The 22,838-nt window shown below is 34.4% G+C and overlaps 1 protein-coding gene across 1 annotated transcript in view; it reads left to right on the forward strand.

The window, feature by feature from the left end:
* Positions 1 to 21,560, forward strand: part of LOC105810790 (chromosome unknown open reading frame, human CXorf57) — a 55,692-nt gene extending 34,132 nt beyond the window's left edge. The window contains 5 exon segments of the mRNA XM_012644825.1: positions 3,337 to 3,424; positions 6,880 to 6,914; positions 7,157 to 7,416; positions 13,628 to 13,795; positions 21,430 to 21,560. Of these exon segments, the coding sequence (XP_012500279.1) occupies positions 3,337 to 3,424; positions 6,880 to 6,914; positions 7,157 to 7,416; positions 13,628 to 13,795; positions 21,430 to 21,560 (682 nt within the window).
* The last annotated feature ends 1,278 nt before the right edge of the window (positions 21,561 to 22,838 follow it).

Below are 22,838 nucleotides of genomic sequence, written 5' to 3' on the forward strand. Positions count from 1 at the left end.
GGGTTCTCCTGACCCCCGGGTTCAATAATTCACTAGAACAACTCACAGAACTTAGTGCTACAATTACAATCACTGTTTTATTATTAAGGATGCAAATCAGGAAGAGCCAAATGAAGAGACACACAGGGAAAGGTCTGGAAAACAATGCAGAGCTTCTGTGCCCTCTCCTCATGGAATCCAGGCATATCATTCTATTGGCACATCACTGTGTTCACCAACCACAGAGCTCTACCACGCCTTGCTGCCCAGAGGGTTTTTTTTCCTAATCTCATTATGTAGGCATGATTGATTAAATCACTGGCCAGATGATTGAAGTTGCTATCCAGCCCCCTTCCTCTCCTTAGAGTTTGAGCTAACCCAATGTTCCAACCCTCAGATTACTTGGTTGGTCTTTCTAGTGACAAGCCCCCATCCTGAAGCTATCTAGGAACCCACTACCAGTCACTTCATTAGATTAACAAAGGCAGTTCTGTCACTCAGAAAATTCCAAAGGTTTTTGAAGCTCTGTGCCAGGAACCAGAGACAAGTATGACATATATTCTTTATTGTACCACAGAGTTCTTAAGTCCAGCTATTCTGTTTTTTAGTCCTAGGAAGCCCACTTGATTCACTTTTTACATGTTCTCTTTAGAGATTCTATATCTGTTTTGACCATCTTTGTTTTCTTGAATGTATTAATCATAGTGTTTTATATCATGGCCTGACAACTCCAATGTATTGATCACCTGTTGGTACAATAACAGTAAATATAACCATTTTCGAGCTTGTGTCCAACCAACATTTTAATTCAAATGGTAGATAGTCAATTTAAGGGATACCACGTGCTTTCTTTTAGATTTTAAAATTTAGTCAAAATCTATCAACTCGCCCAAAAAATTAACACTGAAGAAATCAAACATGACAAATGGGACATTAAAACCTCTTCGTTTCATTCTATTGATAGTATTTACTCCACAAACAGAGAAAGTGAACCATACCAAAGTTAAATGAATCCTTAAAAATCATTTTCAGTATCTCCCCCTAAGAAAAGCAGAGGCACCATAGGGAACATTTTTAAATAATGGTTGTTTCCTGAAAAGCATTTGCTAATTTGAATTAATGATCACAAATGACTTTAGCATTTTTGATCATTATAAACTATTTCTAATTTGCTTATATTAGCAACTTCACAAAAAACTATGTTCGTGTCCTTTTGTATAATTTTTCTGCTTAAGAAGACACTGAAAATATTCTTTCAAATGATTGTATAGAGCATTTCAATATACAAAGCAAGATCACTTACATCACTTCATTTGATCATCAACTTCCCTGCGAGGAAGAAGCAGGATAATAATCTCAATTTTATAGATGAGGAATCTTAGGTTCATAAAGGATAAAATATAAGATCTATATATGTGTATATTAAGTATTTTTAATTTCTTTGCATTAAAGACTTTATAAGACTACAATAACATTAACTATAATCTTATTATATAGATGAGAGAATGGCATACTATAGAATCTATGTGACTTTTAGCTAAAGTAAATAAATTGGTAATAATGGCAAGGTTCAAGTACAACTTAGAGTCCCTGACATAATTTGTATGATATTCTGCCACTACACATCATATGCATCTTTGTCTTCTCTTCTTTTAGCCCTCTTTATCTTTTCCACCCTCAGTTATCCTTCTGTTCTCCTGTATCTTTTTATCTCTTTTTTTTTTATCTCTCTTTGTTCAGTTTCTTCAGGTGGTACCCATAGACATTGTATAGTTCCACTTCTGTCATTTAGCCCCTCACCTTTAAGACATTTAGGTCATACAAATGAATGATTATGTATACCAAGTAAAAATCTAAACCACTTTTTAAAAAATATTCTGTATAATGTAATGGTGATGCTAGAGTTTGAGAAACTATTTCTTCTAATTTATGTCAAATGAAAAAATCACTTTATAATCACACTTTTTAAAAAGGTATATATACGCTCCTTAAGGATCTCAAAATGCATACAACTATTTATTTTTTAGTTATTTAAATTCCTCTTAGAGTTTGTTTTCTGCTTATGAATTTCTAGAAATACCACATTTTTATTAATTGAAAAAATAAAACTACAACTATAAAATGTGGGCTTTTCCCCCTTTTTTTTCTTTTTCTTTTTGATAGAGACAGGGTCTCATTCTTGCTCAGGCTGATCTCGAACTCCTGAGCTCAAGCAATCCTCCCACCTCAGCCTCCCAGAGTGCTAGGATTACAGGCGTGAGCCACCTTGCCCAGCCAAAATACGTTTTTATTTGCCAGAATTTTATAGTTAAATGGTACATAAATACTTCATGAACACTACTTTTTAGTTCATTAATAACTGATTAGTGTAATTAAAAATATTATTATAAGAGATAAATCTATTGATAAAATAGGTTGAGCAATATTATGTGTCATTCTACAATATGACTTTTCTGTTTCACTTTATGCCTTTAGTTTTGGAAATACAACAATAGGAAAAAACTCATCACAGCAATATGCTAAAGCCTATAAGATGGAAATCTTTCCTTACAAAAGCATGGTTCTCCTTAGCTTCAGAATAAGATGTTTCCCCTTTTCTCCATTCATTTCTGTTCCATAAACAGTTTTTGAGCAGCTACTATATGGAGCTACAGAAACTAATAAAATAAAGTCTATGCTTTCATAGAGAGCTTAGTCTGGTGGAAAAGACGGACCTATAAACCTGTACTTTCAATACAGTGTAATGAATACTGTGATAGAAGTTTATTCATAGTGCCATACAGCATATACAAGGAGCAGTTAGCCTTGACTAGAGATGAGGGGAGGCTTCTTATAGGAAATAATGCCTGAACTACAATTTGAAGAATGAATAAAAGTTAACCAGGCAAAGGAAAGAGGGAATAGGATTATTTCAGGCAGAAGTAAAAGCACGAAGGTTTAAAAAAGCATGGGACTAACATGAAACCATGAAATGAGATTGAAGAGATAGGCCAGACTGTTTACCAAAATTTTTGAACAAAGAAAACATAAAAACTAGGCCATTGCACTAATTTTTAAATTTCCATCATAAATAATGAAAATTATTTCCATCCTTAGCTGATATTTAGTAAAGTTAAATGCTCCCTTTTATGGAATACGCCTAAAAGAAAATTTAAATATCTTGTAATATTTGAATTACATTATATATGGATATTTTTAATAATTTTTTGTGTATTTTAATGCATTATTTTAAGGAACTTGTGTATTTTTTCAATGTATTGAATTAGAATAAATTCTGAATAGAACCAATTAGGGTTTTGTTTTTCATACGAGTCTGTTTTTATAACTATTGGTTATCTTTTTTTTAATCCTTTATAGAGTTGCTGTACCTCAGCTAGAAGCTTCTGTACAAGCAAAAGGAAATAAACCAGGCACGCCAAGCACCCCCCTACGTATGTTACTGTTTATTATTATTTACGAAAACTTTATGGAACATTATTATATACAGATTACTATTTGCATATAGTAATGTGTGCTTCCAGATAGTAATACAGTGCTTTTGATAGCTATATAGCTAGTTGTTTCATTGCTGGTTTGTATTTATATTAGCTATGTCACTGCCAAAAATACTAATCAATTTGGTATCATCCCCAAAGTGAAAGTAATTATAAACAAACTTATACTTACCAATTTGTTTCTTCAGTAGTAGTACATCCCTTACAATGTACTGTTTTTAATTAACAGAAAAATAATTAAGTAGCAAGTTTAATTTTTAATTGATGGTAATTTTAAGTAAATCTTAAAAGTAAGTCATATCTGCTTTTCTTGCTATTATGTTGATTGGTTTGAACTTTGGGTTCATTTCTGAAGTGATTTTATAATACAATTTTGTTCTGGTAGGGTGCCCTTAGAGTGATTTGGTTCAAATCAGTTCTTATAAGGGATTATCCCTTTGGACTACACTTTTTAGCTTTTTTTTTTTTTTTATTTCAGCAAATTATGGGTGTACATATGTTTAGGTTACGTGTGTTGCCCTCGCTTCCCCCCCCCCACCGAAGTCCGTGTTTCAAATATGTCCAGCCTTCGGGTAGTGCGCATTGCACTCCTTGTGTATACAAATACCCGTCCTGTTTTTGGTGGTGTTATTATTTTGTTTTCAGTGTCCACCTAGACAGAAATAATACTGTCATTTTATTCCATACTATATTGTTAAATTTGATGTCTCATGAACTTTTCCAAAGTATTTTAACATGGTTTTTGTTGATTGCTACATGATATGAAATCGGGGCATTTTGAATAATTCCATTCTAAAAATTTTTAATCTTTTTTTTTAAAAAATAATACCCATCTGTACTAACCTTACCTATTAGATTTATGTAGGTTACCTACTGATAAATTTGTATTCATTTCCCTTAATCATATTCTAGACAGACTATTATCTGAATAAGGCTGAATACTTTGTCCAGAAGTTTTAATGCACATTTTAGATGGTACTCCTGGAGAAAAAGATTGTTTTCCCCAAATAAGCATAATTTGAAATTTAAAAAAAAAAGGTTTCTCAGAAATCAAATCTTACCTGGACTCTAAATTCTAAAAATGAAGGAGAAAAACATATTAATAATTGTTTCCAGATTTTGTCATTCTCTGCTGAATATCCAAGAAGGCAATCAAATTTCTAATCTTCAGTTTGTCAACTTGGTGATTAAACTTTATGAAGATCTTTATGTTAGCATCTGCTTAGATCATCCCCTCTGTTTTGCCTACAGGAAGTAATATAGTACTTCCCACAATTATATAATAGTACCAGCCATTTATCGAACATTCATGTGCCAAGCACCATGCTGAGCTTTTCATACACATTTTGTTTATCACATGAGGAATGATTATTTGAAATTAATCTCATTTTTTCCTTCCATACTATTTTCAACAAAAATTTTGTTTAGCTATTAGTTTATCATTTACTTGCTAATTAAAATTAAAGAGTAAAATTGGCTGGGCATGGTAGCTCACTCCTGTAATCCTAACACTCTGGGAGGCCAAGGCAGCAGAATCGCTTGAGGTCAGGGGTTCAAGACCAGCCTGAGCAAGAGCAAGAACCCTGTCTCTACCAAAAATATAGAAAAAATTATCTGGGCGTGGTAGCATACACCTGTAGTCCCAGCTACTAGGGAGGCTGAGGCAGTAGGCTCTCTTGAGCCCTGGAGTTTGAGGTTGTAGTGAGCTGTGATGATGCCACTGTACTCTACCCAAGGCAACAGAGTGAGACTCTGTCTCAAAAAAAAAAAAATGAAGTAGCATATAACTATTTCTTTTGCGTGCTATATTCTGGAACAAGTCAATCAGGAAAATTCAGTATGGCTTAGATTACTGTAATAGCTACTATTGTTGTAATTATGTACTTTTATTAATTCGAGAAGAGATTTATTTCTAGAAGATAAAAAGGATGAAATTATTTCCCAATCCTCAGTTTAGTCCTATTAAGTTTTTCTCTTGACTTTGATTTATTCCTTTCTTTCCTTTTCATGTGTGATTAAATTTGTTATCCCTTTTGTTTTCAAGCATTATTATAGGAAGCTAAATGTGTTCATGAACTGAATTTTGAGTTTAAAAAATCTCTTCTGGGCCGGGCGTGATGGCTCACGCCTGTAATCCTAGCACTCTAGGAGGCCGAGATGGGCGGATTGTTTGAGCTCAGGAGTTCGAAACCAGCCTGAGCAAGAGCGAGACCCCGTCTCTACTAAAAATAGAAAGAAATTAATCGGACAACTAAAAATATATAGAAAAATATTAGCCGGGCATGGTGCATGCCTGTAGTCCCAGCTGCTCGGGAGGCTGAGGCACGAGGATCGCTTGAGCCCAGGAGTTTGAGGTTGCTGTGAGCTAGGCTGACGCCATGGCACTCACTCTAGCCCAGTCAAAAGAGTGAGACTCTGTCTCAAAAAAAAAAAAAATCTCTTCTGTAATATTATAGTATTTTAAATTCCTGGTGAGTAAGAAGTGTGTGATCAACTTCTTCATCTTCCCTTATAACTCAATCTGATACTTTACTTTGTAATAAATTTTTAGTAAGTCTCCAGATAGGTTGAAAAACCAAGCAAGTAGTCTGGGAATATGGAATAAAGTCTGAAAATCATCAGAAGTGGTATATTACTTGTACTAAAACCTTTCTTTTGAAGCCACCTTCTGCCCCAGCAAGGTTTTTTTATGCTGGGATAAGAATCAACACCAGAACATAGCCTGCAAGAAAGCAGCTCAGCACACCTTGGCAAACTCTGAAACAGAGTTGCTGTCAGCAACTCCTCAGCTAGCAGAACTGAGAATTTAAGAGTCTTGTTCCAAAATTTAATTTTTTCTGATTCTACCATATGCTTTCAGTACCCAGGATATACTATTCAATTAAAATATTATTTGTACCAAACTCCTTATCACAGCGTCTGGCACATAATAGGTGCTCATTAATTATTTTTTCAATGAATGAATGTCATAATGTGTAAGGGATAAATTATATTCTGCCTTAGAAATTAAATGTGTTAGATAAATTGTACATAAATGATAATTTGACTTGATGATAGAGAATAATCAAGAGTTGAGGGGAGTCTTTCATCTCAATTTAGTTCCCTCTTTGGTTTCCATATGTTATTTATGTCTGAAAGAAGTGTCATATATAATAAATAAATGGCTCTTTTGAAGGAGAGATGTATCGAAGAACAAGACTGTATTTGTTCAGGCTACTTTTAGCAAAGATTAACAAAATTTTATTTTAAGCTCAAATTCCATCTATAGTGAGTAATCTCTAAAGGGTACTATTCTCATGAATTTGATTTAACTTGACTGTGTCACTTAATATAAAAGAAATATACGTTTATTTAAGAGTATTTAGAAAATATAGAAAAGTAAATTATAAATCTCCCTAATTCTGACAACAGAAAAAACAATATCACTTTTAATATTTTGTAGTAAAAGTGATTTATTTTGAAAGTGAATTTAGTTCATTCTTCACTTTCATAAGAATTATCTTTTGTATATTCATTTTACATTTTGTAGGTGGTGGTTTGATCTTTAAAGTTACTTAACCTGTTCTTCATTAATATGTGCTTTTTTGCAGTGAATAACTTGATTTGATTAGTTTCTAGGTCAACTGTGTCTATCTCATTGTGTTTTTAACAGGTCCAGATGATCCAATCACTGCTTTCCTAAGGAAAGCCAGAAAAACTACAAGTGATAGGTGGGAGAGTCAGCTGTGGAGAGAAAAAAAGTTTGGCTTAATAGATCACCTGCATTACAGCCATGTTTATCCTGAAAGTATTCCACGGAAATTTATTTCCGAACACAGAAAGTTTCTTAGTGAGCAGTATAATTCTCAGCCTGCAAAATACATACCACCAGAAGGAAGGCCTCCAAAACTTGATGATTTTGAGAGTGCCCGAAGCCTTGGACATTTTGAAGTAACCATCCTAGGTAAGTCAAATGTTCTTCTCTTTGAATATAATCAATTTAACATACTTTTAAATATAGATACTATTTTGCTTTAAAAAACTTAAGTTCCCTCCCCCCACACACACACAAAAAAAATTAAGCGCAAGGGGAGCTCTTGTTTGGTTCAAACAAAAGGAATGGAGCGCTAATTCTGGAATAAATGAAGCTCTAATTATGGGCTTTTAAACATTGGCAAGTCCTTGGAAAGTATTTGTGCGGAGAAGAATGAAAACTAAGGGAACTTTTTCCACTCCTGGCTATCTTACTATTTCTAAGACTGATTCTGTTCTCCCTTAGCCGCCACTTTCTTGCCCATATTCCATGCCTCTTTCTCAGTTCATCTAAACCAATGAAGGGTAAAGTCTAACATAAAGAGAAAAAGGGGTATTAATCAAGAGATACCCCTATGAAAAGATCTCTGTTTAGCCCTTGAAGAAAATGGAATTCTCAGGTAACTAAGGTTGAACAGAAAGAAGTTACTGAAAACACTTCCCTTGTCTGATAAGAGAAAATAAGTTGATTTTCCCAGGCTGTTCAAAACTGAGAGGTTAACTATTGTAACTTACGGAAATTTAAAGGAGTCAAAACATTTTAAAACTTAGATTTATTTTTTAAGTTTTTTATAATGAAAAATTAATTTTAAAAAATCCTAAAATAAAATCTTAGCTGAAATGACTCTTAGAGTCAAGGAAAAATGTATATTTGTGTGTCACAAGATTATCTTAGCACTGGCTCTTTTTACCTTAAAATGAAGGAATGAGGAAAAATCATTAGCAAATTAATTTAATGGCTGAACAATGTAGTTCATGGATTTTTACATCTGTAATACTAGAATGAATTGCCTTGACCTTTATCAGATTCTTTTTTCCCCTTTATTCTCTCCCATCCCCTCTTCTCTGCCTCCTCACACATAAATGTGTACGTACATGTGAGTATGTGGTATAATCTAGGAAACATCTAAATTTCCGCTGACTCTGTTAGATAATCACAGACCTACGTTTCAAATGCTTCTTTCACTAGATCGCGCTACTTGTCTTCAAGTAGTTTCTCAACCTTAGTTTTATACTTAGGAAACAAAAATGATAGCAAAGTTTCCCATACATCACAGAAAGTAACCACGGAAATGATGAGTTCATCTAGAAACATCAAAATTGAATATTTTTCTTCCTTTTGACATGCTACTGATCTATTGAAACAGCTTGACTAATACATATCAGCTGTCTTACATGTAATTGTAAACTTTTTAGCTTTGGCTATGAGTCAGCTAAAAGCAGGGATCAAACGTGAAGAAGGAACATTTATCATTCTGCTTACCAGCTCTAATCCATGTTAGAAATATGCTGTATTTTATATAACATTTATAGCCTACCTTTTTCCAAGGATGATTTGTAGAGTTAAAAGACAGTGAAAAATAAGCTGTTTATGACTAAAACAAAACAGAACATTTTAAAGGAAGCAGAAAAAATGGGATTTTACTAGGTACTTACAAATAACCAAATTACTACCATTTGGCAGTAATTTTTCCTAAACTTTCTAGCAGGGAAGGAAAAAGGGTTTGGGGGTTGAATGTTTTTGTTTTTGTTTTTCTGATGAGATATTTAATTTTAGAGCTAAAAGAAACTTGGATATCTTCTAGTCTTCTATCTTCTATCTTATCTTCTTATCTTCTATCTTCCTGGCTAGGTAAAAGCTAGGCAGTGATTACAAATCAAATCCCCTGAGTTTCTAAACATATCTTCTGTTGCAGTGGAAACAATCATATATAGGAATCCTGTTATTTTTTTCCTCAAACAAAATTCAAATCTGAACCTGCTATATGAATTTATTATATAAATAGCACAGAATAACAAATGGGTTGATATCTTCAACTATAGTTTTCTTCTTTAAAGAAGAAATGTAAATTCTCTTTCAGATAGTTGATTCCTGCATCAACCTTGTAATATACATTATCAGTATAATCATCAGTCATATCTTAATAAAGCATTTCTATAAAGGAATATATTTTTACTTTATTATATAATCCAAGTACATCACTCTCTAAGAGTTTGGCTTAATATAGCAATAAAATCTAGAAAACTAGGATAAATGGTACTGGATCCAGTGATTCTCATACAACCTTAGTGGAAGAGGGTAGCCTATCAAAATCATCTGAGGGAGGCCTACCCCACTTTTTGGAATTCTGGTACACTCTAGAGAAGCAACTCATTCAGTCTCTTGCCCTTTGTAAGGGAAACATTGCCACAGAGAGCAATGAATGTATCCTGTCCATCAGGTATACAGGAGTATAATGAAGGTTGAGAACTACTATTCTCTAAGGAGTACTTGAACTATAGACATTTTCTGCTACTGGTTAAATGAGAGATGAATATCAGTTATGAAAGTGGTGAATTTGTCAGATGTTTTAGGAAAGTATGAACCCAAGTTGTATTAGGAGACCAGAGAAATGTCTATATATTTTAAGCATGGACATGAGCAATGAACTCAGAAGAGAGGATTAAATCTCTTATCAATGTTCTATTAGTTAAAAGATAGACTCCTAAAACTGAAAGATGACTTTAAGAGTATCCTGCACAACGGGTCACGCTTGTTCTGTAAAGGGTCAAGGATGAAATGTTTGAGGCTGTGCAAGACAGACAATTTCTGTTATAACTATTCAGCTCTGCTGTTTTAATGTGAAAGCAGCCACAGACAATATGTAAATGAATATGCATGGCTAAAATTTGAGTTTCATATTTTCATATATCATAAAATGTTATTCTTTTGATTTTTTCAACCATTTAAAAATGTAAAAGCCAGCCTTAGTTCATGGGATGTACAAAACTAGGTACAGGCTAGACTTGGCCCTCCTCCAGTCATAGTTTGCTGACCCCTGTTCTAGAACCCTGCTCATAGTTACGACTGCCTAAACCAATCCAGGCAGATAAATTTGTATGACACTTAAAGTTCTCCAAGCACAAAGATTGTCTAACTTACACTGATGCTGTCTTCTAGTGGTTTATTATCCCTGTACAATATCTTGCTAGTTTCCGTAGGATCCAACAATTTTGAAATAACTTATTCTTGAAGCCAGAAGATATTTGGACCACAACCATGTTACTCAGTCATTAGCTCTGACTGGTATAGAATGAATTGTTACTGAAAACATTACATAGAATTATTAATCTTCCTTCTCACAGTTCTAATGGCTCTCAACAACTACCTCAGTATGGTGGCAATATCAGAATCCTATCCCAGAAGCACTGGTTCTTATCTTAAAAGCCTTGCTACATCATCTCACTTGCCTCAAATCAGTAGATAGTAATAACTAAAACCTCAGCCCATTGCCAACCATGTAAGATCACACACTTTAAAGAGACTATTTTGAGATGAAGTAACAAACTAAATTTTCAGTGCCTTTAGCCCAGGTACAAAATTTAAAATCTGTTGGTCAGTCTCTCCCAATTTTAAGAATTATCTCTCACCTTAAATATAAGAAGACACTTTTCAAAAGTTTAATTGAACGTATAGATGTCATCAGTATATCATTGGCTCTACTGACACTAATTTAGTTACCCAGGAAATCTGATGAGTCAAAGTTTGAGTCCTCTCTTCATATAGTCCATAAATATGTAAAATATTTTGTATCAAAAAAAAAAGAATCCTCTCTTCAATTTGCCTTTGACTTGGACACTTAGGAACATAATCCAGCCAGCTTTTCGCAAGTCTCTGAAGGCCATGTATTTGTCTTTTGGAAATCAAGAGATATAAACCCCAGTAATAGCATTAAGTGATGAGGAAACCAACAGTGAGGGAACCCAGTGCTACTCAGCTAATTGTTCAAGTGGGCTTTCAGCAAGGAAGGAGGCATACCTCAGGGGTACAAATAATTGATCCTGAGCCCACAGGCTAATACCAAGGTGGGCAAGAATTATGTTGGTCTATGTGGCTGCTTTAATGGGAGAAAAAAATAAAGGTAAATGAAGCCTTATTATTTCAATGTAACTACAGCATATTAAATTACCTGATGTCACAATTAATGCTATTAAAATTTTAAATTATCATTTAAATACATTTTACAGAAAAGGAAAAGAACAAACCATATGACAAATTTTGTCTAAAAATATTTTGACAAAAAAATCTAGAGAAGATTATTTTAACAGCTCTCCTTACATTGTAGCCATTGTTACTGGGGTTTGTACAGGATATTTGTGTTCATTTCTTGGTAATGGGAATATGTATGAATTTATATTCGAACACAAATGCACAAATGTCTTAAAGTCTAGTATTGAAAAATTATAGGTAAAATACACAAATGTACATTTATTTACTCAATTTAACAGATACTTACTGAGCACCAACTGTGTGCCTAGCACTGCTCTAGGTGCTAAAGTTATGTTAGTGAACACAATTGATTAAAAACCCTGCCCTAAGAGTGCTTGTAGTAGAGTGAGACAGTGATAATCGCTAGGAAAAAAAGGGGCTGGGGTGTGCTTTAGTAGGAAAGGGTTAAATTTTAAATAAAGTGGCCAGCAGAGGTCTCCCTGAGAAAGTAACATTTCGCCAGAAACCTGATAGAGGTGAAGGAGCAAGTCATGTAGTTATCTGGAGAAAGAACATTCTAGGCGCTAGAGCAGCAGTACAGAAGCCCTGAGACCTGTCGACTAATACATTTGCACTTTGAACTCTAGTTTTAATCAAACAGCTCAGAACAAACATTACTTATTATGTTGAAGATAACTCACAGTATTTTGTAATTTAGAAAACAACTCAAAATAATATATAGGACACACTGATAATAAAGCTGCCTTCCTGAAAATACCAGGATTTCCAGCTTCTGGTATTTTCTCAGTTCTAAGGCATGCTTTCTTTTCACATTTGCAAGTTGGAAAACACCTTGTGGTTAATAAGTACATTTAATGCAGTGTTTTCTTTTTTATAAAAAAACATAAAATTAATGGCATGTCTTAGAGTTTAGTCTTAGAATCAAGGAGAGAGACCATTGTATGCACATTCGCAGGAGTTTTGCAGCATTGCTAAGAATTGTGGGGTAGCTACACTTCTTAAAATACTGAATTGGAATCCTTGGAAAATTCTAGCTAATATGATTATTTTAGTTTATGAATACCAAATTTTAGTAATCCTTAAAAAGCTTTAAGTGGCCCTTAGTTGTATGTTAAATTAAAGCTATGAGATTTAGTGTCACTTCCTCATAAAAAGCAAAGGACTTTCATTTCTAGATCAGTTTGCAGCTTAACAAGAAGGACTTTGTTTACCCATCATTGGCCCATACTCAGTACTCAAGAATTGCTAGAAGGGAGGAACAGGAGAAATATTAAAATCATAGAATCTAGTGACTAAATATCTGGGAAGAGTAAAAGGGAGGAGTTAAGGATAACACAGGTTTCTGGTTTGGGTGACTGCATGGAATTCATAGTTTAAAAGCTGTGCTCTGTGTGTTTGTTTACCCTTGCTCTAGCTGAGATGGTCTCTTTACTCTGGTACCTTTGACTTATGCTACTCCCTGCTATGCCTGAAATGCCCTCCTCTCTGTTTATTTAAGTGCTACTCCTCCGTTAGTATCCAGCTCAAACCCTTGTCTTCCACTAGGAAGTCTTTTTTATCCATGTTGACATTGACCCAAATAAAGAGATGACAATCAGAGGTCAGGATTCACTTTGATTGTTCCCCCTTAGCCCTTTTTCTACTGCAACATTTTATAGCCCTAATGGTGAGTGTGTGAAGCTTGTCTTGTATATTTAAGGACAGATGGGACCTAGTTTACTACCATCCTTGGCTTTGCTCGAGTCAGATATCCTTAAGTTCAAAGAGCAATAAGGGAACCAATAGTCATCTTTGTATTCTCCTATCCTGTAGTGGCATGAATGACGAAGGAAACACTCTACACGTCTTCACTTATGTGACCAGGCTGTCCTCTGGAAAATAAGATTTCAATCTTCCAGTGGGAAAAACATTTTGAATTGTTATTTCCAGCAATGGTGATAGGTTGCACTCAAGTGTCTAGTCTTTCAACCAAGAGCATGTATTTATAAATTGTTTGTAGAGCTAAGGGTTTTGTCCCCAGTTTCGAAACACAGGTTTTTTCCCAGGTCTGAAGTTATTTGCACACGTTAGGATCAAACCAGCAAACTTGGCTTCATTAGGACTATATGCTAACCCACTGAACTTTCAATAATGTATGATTTTCCTCTAATAGGTCTCAACCATGAGATAGCAATTGATGTCGCATTCCTACCCATGTATTCTCCAGAAGATGTCCGAACATCTCAAATAGACACACTGTTAACCTGCATGAATTACAGCTGTGTATATCCACAGGGCTTAACTGGCAATGACCAACCGCAAGGTCCAAGAGCACTTGCCGGTAAGACAATCTCAGTATTCTTTTCACTCAGAAAAAAAGTAATATTATAAGCAGTCCTAACCTTAAGATTTTATTATGTAAATAGTTCTAGCCTTAAAATTTAATGTAGTTTTAATTCAAGGGTTATTTGGTGAATGAACCCCAAGACTTATAAATTGGAATGTCTTTTAAATAAATTGAATAACTTGTTTCTACTCCATCCAGCTATTAAGAATATTTTCTTATAATACAATTCCAAATGTAATTATTTCATCAGACCTAAGTGGTATGCACATGGAGCAGTACAAATTCTACTCTTTTCTCCTTTTAACTCAGGCAAAACAATTTGTCATTTCACCTTATAATTGCCTGAAATCGTAATACCTCCAGTGCAATTGTTTTCTCTTATATAAATGTTTAGTTATTCAAGTGCTATGCAATAAATTCCTTTAGGACTGCTAGGAGTGTATGTAATCCCAATAGTGAAACTCTTCAACCAGCTAATTGTTTAGGCCGTTGAATAATATACTGAACTTTAAATTATTTCTGTATACCTATAAAATTATGTGTCCAATTATAATTATCCTGTTTACTTTCTGTTGTTATTTCTAATTCATAAGCATGTGGTAAAGTTTCTAGCAATTTTCATTGAGCTTGTCAGGATATTATATTTTAAAAGAGCTGTTAAGAAAGGCTTTATTATCCTGGGATTTTGTGGTAGGTCTTTCTAAGCTGATGAAACCCTTGAGTGTATGTTGTTTTTAAATGAGTGTTATAAGCTATGCCTGATGATAAAGTAACTTTTGGCAGTAATGGTTGCTGCTGAACTTGAGTATCTAATTTTAAAAGAGGTGAGGATTTTTAATTTTTCTCACAGTCCATTATAGAGATGATGTATTAGTTGACTTGCAGTATTACTTCCTACATTGCAGCTCCTTAGACTTTCGGTAATCTCAAATTTCTTATTTAGTGCCATAACATATAGTTTAAATATTTGTGTACTCATGTATGCTCTTATTTCATATAATATCCACTTCTGTCACATGTCTTCTGCTATATGTATATGCTATTATTGATATAAACTATCAGGTCAGAGTTCTCAGCTATCAGCTTGTTACTAGTGCCAATATTCTTCCAGTAGTCACTAACATGGTCGCATGAAAATACCTGGTATTCTGTCAGAGAAGTTACTATTTGGGACATGAAAGACAAGAATCACTAGGGAAGAAAAATCAATTGGTAATCAAAGGCAAAGTGATTAATTTTGAGTGGAATACCATGTTTTTCATGACATAGCATTCATAATAATAATAGTATCCATTTAACTCTGTGCCTGTCCATTTTACATAAGTTACAACTAATCCTAATAGAAACCTTGCAAGGTGAACATTGTTATCCCCTATTCATAGATAACTAGACTGAAAATCAGAGAGATTCACTAGCATGAGTAACACAGCTAGAATTTGAAACCAGATCTGATTCCACATTTTTCCATTCCTTTCATGATTCTAAATTGAAAGATAAAAATAGTTATATAGAGATATAATACAGAGGCTCATAGTAGAACACTAGTGTCCTCTTTCAAACATTTTTTATAAACTAGCTACTTTTTTATTACAAAAACTATACATGTTAACAATTTAAAAATTCAAACAGTACAGAAAGGTACCAGGTAAAAGTGAAAGTTCCCCTCTTTGCCTTCCCAGATCCACTGCATTCCGACATCCCACTCACCTACTCTTTGGAAATAACCAGTATTCTCTGAATCCTTTGAGAAATTACTTTTGCATACAACAGTATATATTCATTCTCTCTCTCTCTCTCTCTCTCTCTCTCTCTCTCTCTCTCTCTCTCTCTCTCTAACTAATATACACAAATGAATGGAATTGGGAAATATATGATTCCATAACCAGCATTTTCCCTTTGACAGTATATCTTAGATATATTTCATATTAGTATATATAGAGCTACCTCATTTTTTTAATAACTACAAACTATTTCACTTAGTGAATGTACCAAAATTTATTTAACCTATTCCCTACTGATGGACATTTAGATGGTTTCCAATTGTTTTTCCTATTAGCAAACAGTACTGCAGTGAATATACTTATGTGTATGTATATATATAAAATCTATGTACATGCATACAAATATATCTGTAAGATGAATTCCTAGAAGATAAGTCACTGACTCAAAATGCATGTACATTTAAAATTTTGGTAAATAATGCCCAATTGTTCTCCAAAAAGGTTATACTTAATTCACACTTGAACCAAAAGCAAGAGTGCCACTTTACTCACACCCTAGTACACACTAGGTATGATAGGCAAAAAACAGTATGTCATTATTTTGATTTACATTTCTTGTTTCTGAGCTTGCAAATCTTCATATGTTTGTTGGTCATTTATATTTTTTTCCTTCTGTAACTTTCTAGAACTTTCTATGCTAGTTTTATTTTTTTTCATTTTTCTTTTAGTGTCTTTTTTCTTATTAATTTGTAAGTTCTCTTTGGATATTAAAGAAATTAACCCTTTATCAGGTGTTACAAATACTTTTACCCAGTTTGACATTTATTCAATGGGAGGTTTGTTTTAGTATTTTATTAATAAGTAATTGTATTTGTATATACTCAAGTGTATCAGCTTTTTATTTTGTGGCTGCTGGTTTTATGTCATACTCAGAAAGGCATCACTCAGTTCAAAACTACTTTTTTTAATTCTCAATGTCTTTTTCTGGTACTTTTATAGCTTCATTATATTTACTCACATTTTTATTGTGATAAAATATATATAACAAAATTTACTGCTTTAACCATTTTTAAGTGTACTATTCAGTGACATTAAGTACATTCACAATGTTGTGCAACCATCACCACTACCCATTTCCAGAGTGTTTTCATCATCCCAAACAGAAACTCTGTACCCATTAAACAGTAACTCCCCCTTCCCCCTCTCCCCAGCCCCTGGTAACTGCTGTTCCACTTTCAGTCTCTATGAATTTGCCTATGTTAGTATTTCATGCAAATGAAATAATACACTATTTGTCCTTTTATGTCTGGCTTATTTCACTTAGCATAACATTTTCAAGGTTCAGCCATGTTGTAATATAATCAGAATTTCATTCCTTTTTATTACTGAATAATATTCCATTGTGTGTATATGCCAAATTTTGTTTATCCATTCATCTGTTAATGGACATTTGGGTTGTTTCCATGTTTTAACTATTGCGAATAATTCTGCTATGAACATTGGTGTATGAGTACCTGCTTTGAGTCCCTGCTTTCGCTTCTTTTAGATACATACCTAGGAGTGGAATTGCTGGATCATATGGTAATTCTGTGTTTAACTTTTTCAGGAAATCACAGACTTTTCCACAGCAATTGCGCTATTTTTTTTTTTTTTTTTACATTTCTACCAGCAATGCGTGAGAATTCCAGTTTCTCCACATCCTCACCAACACTTTTTTCTGTTGGTTTTTATAACAGCCATCCTAATGGATGTAAAGTGGTATTTCACTGTGGTTTTGATTTACATTTCCCTAATTTCTAATGATGTTGAACATCTTTTCATGTGCTTGTTGTCCCTTTGTATATTTTATTTGGAAAAATGTCTATTCAAGTCCTTTGCCCATTTTTTAATTAGATTTGAGTTTTGGGGGGAGGGTTGTTTTGTTTTGGTTTTTTGAGACGGCGGCATCTGGCTGTAGCACAGGCTGGAGGCAGTGGCACCATCATAGCTCATTGCAGCCTCGAACTACTGGGTTCCGGTCATCCTCCTTCCTCAGCCTCCTGAGCATCTGGGACTATAGGCGCACACAACTACACCTAGCTAGTTTCTTTGTTTTTTGTAGAGATGGGGTCTTGCTTTGTTACACAGGCTGGTCTGTAACTCCTGGCCTCAAGTGATCCTCCCACCTTGGCCTCCAAAAGTGCTGGTATTACAGGTGTGAGCCACCACACCCGGCCTAAGATTTTGGGGGCATTTTAGTGTTCATATGTCTTCATTTTCCAATTTAAAATTTTTATCCATTTGGATTTTTTGTGTAGAGAGTGAGATAAGTTTACATTTTATATTTTTTTCCAAATGATTAGCCATTTACCCCAAATCATTTATTGAATAAGGCTTACTGATATGTCCTACTTGGTGTCATCTTTAATTATAAAGTACAAGGATATCTATTCCTTCCACCTCCTTGAAAGCATTACCATTGATACATATCTCAGAAGTATAGCATAATGTGGAAGAGTTTTAACACATTTAAGAAAATAATTTTATTATTCTCTAGGTAGTCAGAGTTTCCCATATTATTTTCAGAGACAGGAATACCACACTGTTTTACAAGATAGGTTGGTCTATGCTGCAGTTACAAAGCAACTCTAAAGTCACAATGACTTAATAAAAGTTTATTTCTTGCTCAAGTCTAATGCAATCAGTCATCAGTTCTCTTCCCAGCAGTGATTCAGGAATGCAGCCTGTTTCCATCTTGTTGCTGCCCTAGTAGGAACAAATGGCTTCTAGGTTGTCAAGGCAGAGGAAGAAAGATGGAGGGGACACTGGCTTTTAATTACATTGGGAAGGAGTGACATCACTTCTGGCTTTTAACTACATTGGAGCAGAAGTGACATCACTTCCACTCACATTCTCATTTGCCAGAACTCAGTTACATGATCCTAACCTAGCTACAAGGAAGGCCAGGACACTTTGTTTTCCCCTGTGACCAAGAAGAGAAAACAGAGTGGACAACACATAGCATTACCTTTGTCAAACTTACCCTATGCATTTGTGATGTTCCTAAAAATGTACCATTCTTGTAATTCTAACAATTTAAAATGAAATGTAGAGAACCTCATTTTATCAGTAAAATCTGTAGTTATTTTAAAAGAATTCTTGTGATAGAAATAATAATCATAGCCTAATTTCATAAGTTTGCTTAAGTAAAAATAATCATTGCTAATATTTAATTGAGTGCTTGCTATGTGTCAGCTACCATTCTAAATGATTTACATATATTTAATCCTCACAACGTTCTTATGATATAGGTACTAGCTAAACAAATTGAAGCATAGAGAGATTGTCACTTGTTCAAAGTTTTACACAACTAGGCAGAATCACCTAAACAGAAGACTAACCTATATTTTATGTTTTGGGTAGTAGTTAAGTGATTATTTGTAAAAGTCAATATATGATAGCAATTAGAATTATTGAGATTTGGGTAGTTGCTGTTGGCATCAAATCTGAAGATCTTGAAATCACTCCAAAGCATCTGAATTAAAGTCCATTCCACTCAAAAAAAAAAGAAAATAACATAGTACTAGCAGTTGTTACAATATTCATTGTGCTTTAGTGAACTTGTACAATTTTAGATCGTTCTTTAGATTTTTAATATGTCTAGCAGAGGTGAATTTACTGTGATGCTAATGAAACCTTAAGCTTGCATTGGTCCCTTTTAAGGCCCTTTTGATATTCTTGTATATTTTGTATTTTTTCATAAAATGGGGCTCCCAAATAATATACCCTTCAGGCCCCACAAAACTTAGATCCCCTCCTGGATTTTAGCACAATTTTGTAGGGATGGAGCTCTAGCATAAAAAAAGGTTAAAAGCATATGCCTCGGAACAAGACTATCTAGATTAGAATCACCATGTGACTTGCTTGTTACTTAACCTCTAAGTGGTTTAATTTTTTCCTATTTAAAATAAAGTCTTTTTGTGTATAGCCACTGAAGTCTGTGATCCATTAGCTTAGTAGTGGTCAGCTAGTGTTTTGACAGTTTCCTTAAACATCGGAGCCAAGAAATGGGAAAAGAAAAAAATACACTCTCCCAGTTTTTGCAGATTGGCCCTGTGTAGTGGCTCTCCTTCAACATTTAGCCAGGCCATTTACAACTCTTCCTTAGCCTTCACTTCCTGCTTGCTCAGAGCCTAAAGGTCAGCCAGAGGTGAATGATCAGAGTCTTCTCAGGCCTTCTCTGAATATTTGTCCAGCCCTGGGTATGCGTATGGCATCCTTGATTTCCCAGTGTACACAGGAGCTTTTAAAAAGCCCTTATTCCCCAATATATCTCTTTTCCTGTTGTTTTCCTGTCCAGGCTTTTTTGTTCTGTCTATTGCTTGTCTCAGCTTTATAGACTACCCAGCTGTCCTGGCCAATACTTTTGCTTTTTTTATATGCTTTCAACAAAGTTGCCACCAGGAAAGCCACCCCAGCTGTGGGAATGCTCCAAACTGGGTGAAACAAAATCAGACTCTTGCATCTGTCCTTGAGACAGCTGGTGGACAGGTCAAACACAAAACCATATCTTCGAGCTAGGTGCAGTGGCTCATGCCAGTAATCACAACACTCGGGAGGCTGAGGTGGGAGGATCATTTGAGGCCATGAGTTTGAGACCAGTCTGGGCAACATAGTGAGATCTCGTCTCTAAAAAAAATAAGAAAAAACTAGTTGGGTGTGGTGGCACGTGCCTGTAGTCCAAGCTATTCTGGAGCCTGAGGCAGGAAGATTGCTGGAGCCCAGGACTTTGAGGTTGCTGTGAGCTTTGATCATGCCACTGCACTCTAGCCTGGACAACAGAGGAGACACCATCTCTTAAAAAATAAAAATACAACCACATCTTTGAAAATAAGGTCTGCATTGCTGCCTTTGGTACTATCAACCTGCACCAAGAGTGCGAGCTGCCATCTTCATGGCTGCCACTTACCTGGGGAGTGAGGGGTGATAGGCAGGCTATAAAACACCACAGCATACTCTTCCGACAGTGCAGCAGTTTCTTTCTCTATTAATTTTTCCCCGGTTATTCTAAGTTTTGGTCTAGATTCCAGAGTTCTGCAAAAGTTGATTCTGAGAGTTTATAAGCTTATAAGTTTACCAGCTTATAAGATGCTTTGAAGAGGGACAGAACCCTAGAGTTCCCTACTCTGCTATTTTCAGTGATGTCACTCACCTGATCCATTTTTGATAGAGCTTATTGAGAGTATCCAAAGCTAAATTTTAGTTAATAAAGTTGCTTCAGAGGAAATACACTTTAAAAGAAGCTTCAATTAAACATACACACATACACACACACATATACACACATATGTAATTAAAATATATAAGGTACTTATGTATTGCTTTGCTTTCTGGCTTGTATATTTTATAAAAAATTGATAATTGAATTTCAAAGTAAAATTTGTCTTTGCATTTCTTTGAAGTGTAACAATAAACTGTTTATTTGGAACCTTCTAAGTGACCTTGAAGATATGTAGATTTACTTTTTTCCACCAAAAACAAAACAAAACAAAAAAAACACCCAAAACTAAATATGCATAAGGAATGTTGGTGGGAGAAGGGAAAGGGTGACAGAGAGGACTTGAGCCCATCATCAGTTCCCTGTGGAGCCTTTTTTTAAAAATAACAAAAACAAAAACTAAATATGGCTTTGGAGTATCAGTCTATGTCTTGACATTATCGGTCCATCTGTTTGATGTGTTCAACTTTAATGTGCAGAAGTTACTATATCATAACTTTGGTAAATGCATGTGATAAATTGGAAGGAAGAGGGAGAAGATGAAGAACAGTGTTAATATTGTCAGAAAAAAGTCATCAGCTTATATGATACTAAATCCAAGTAAATATTTAACTATTTTACGGTACTTACCATCTGCTTTTTACTTTTAGGTGATATTATAAAAGCAGCAAGTGAACTGGATAGAGCCCATATCATCGGTATCTTGGATATCTGTAATTTGGGTAACAATAAAGTGGAAGTGTATTTGCAGAAAATTTATAGTCCAAAGAATACTTCTTAAAAATTAAAAAATGAAATTATTACAGATTATAAAGAAGGCACTGCTTTAAAGATATTCTGTCACTTTGTTAGTAATTTCAGTAACTGTTTTCAGCAAAAATATTACGTGAGTTCTAAAGTTAAGTGATTTTATGTTTATCTTGTATTTGGAGCTAACTCACTTCATTTTAAATTCATGATTGAAAACAACGTCATCAAAATAATTTCTGTGTATTGGGAAATCTACCTTACTTCTGTATGACTCTTATCCTGACTTATAATAATTTATGTTCACTGTTCCATTTGTGAAGTGTACTTTTATTCTAAAGCCTCAGTATAAGGCATCCTAACTTACAAGAGTAACTTTTCTTGGAGATTTAACATCCTTCCAATTTTATTCACATATAATGAGAAATTATAAATTGCCAATTTGAAGATTAAATTCTCCTAAAGTGATCAAGCTGCATTTCTCACAGTCAAGGTAGTTTTTAGCATTTGCAAAAGCACACATGGATTGTTATGGTCCAGTTGCCCCTGGTCTTTTGTTTGGCCAGTTGTAAAATGAGTATGCTGAATTAAATTGTCCTAAGATTTTTCTACCCTATATTGTGACTTTGTATGCTTTGAATTTCTCAGTATTTTGACCAGTGTGTTGAGATGTTAAAGCCAGAGGCTGCAGTATGTCTATATTCTTGCTGTATTTGTTTGTAGCTTCAATATATGTAATGTGAGTTTTAATAGTGAAATTTTTATCTCATATTAACATTTCAAGTGCTCATATGGAAAGTGGAAAACAGTAACTAAGGGAATTGATTTTATGCTGGTTATCTATAATACTTCCTTTTAAATGTAAATGGCCACTCTGTATTTGCAAGTCTCTGTGGTTGACATCTGTGTGATTTTTTAGATGAGCCAGAATGACCATCAAATTGATTTAAAGATTATTCTGATTATTCCAGATCTGATTCTAGTGAAGCGATTAACTTGTGGGATTTTCTTGTAGCCCTATAGCTCTGTGACTTCATTTGCTATACATTTTAAATGTGTTGGGCAGCCTACAAACCTAAAGACATATTGCAGTTTGTTCATAAATGTGTTTGGCCTTTAATTCTTTATAATTGTGTTTAAATGTTAATTAAAATAGTGGATTCTTGTCGTGTTACACTTTTAAGTGTATTATTAAAGAAGTTAAAATGCAACAACTTTTTTGGTCTCCTGTCTCATTTTGAATGTATTTGATGTGTTTCCTCCCTATTTTTGGCCTATGCATGTACTTGCTAAATGAGCCAAGATGATCCTT

This window comes from Propithecus coquereli, unplaced genomic scaffold (assembly GCF_000956105.1).
Source record: "Propithecus coquereli isolate 6110/MARCELLA unplaced genomic scaffold, Pcoq_1.0 Scaffold104, whole genome shotgun sequence".
NCBI classification, from domain to species: Eukaryota; Metazoa; Chordata; class Mammalia; order Primates; family Indriidae; genus Propithecus; species Propithecus coquereli.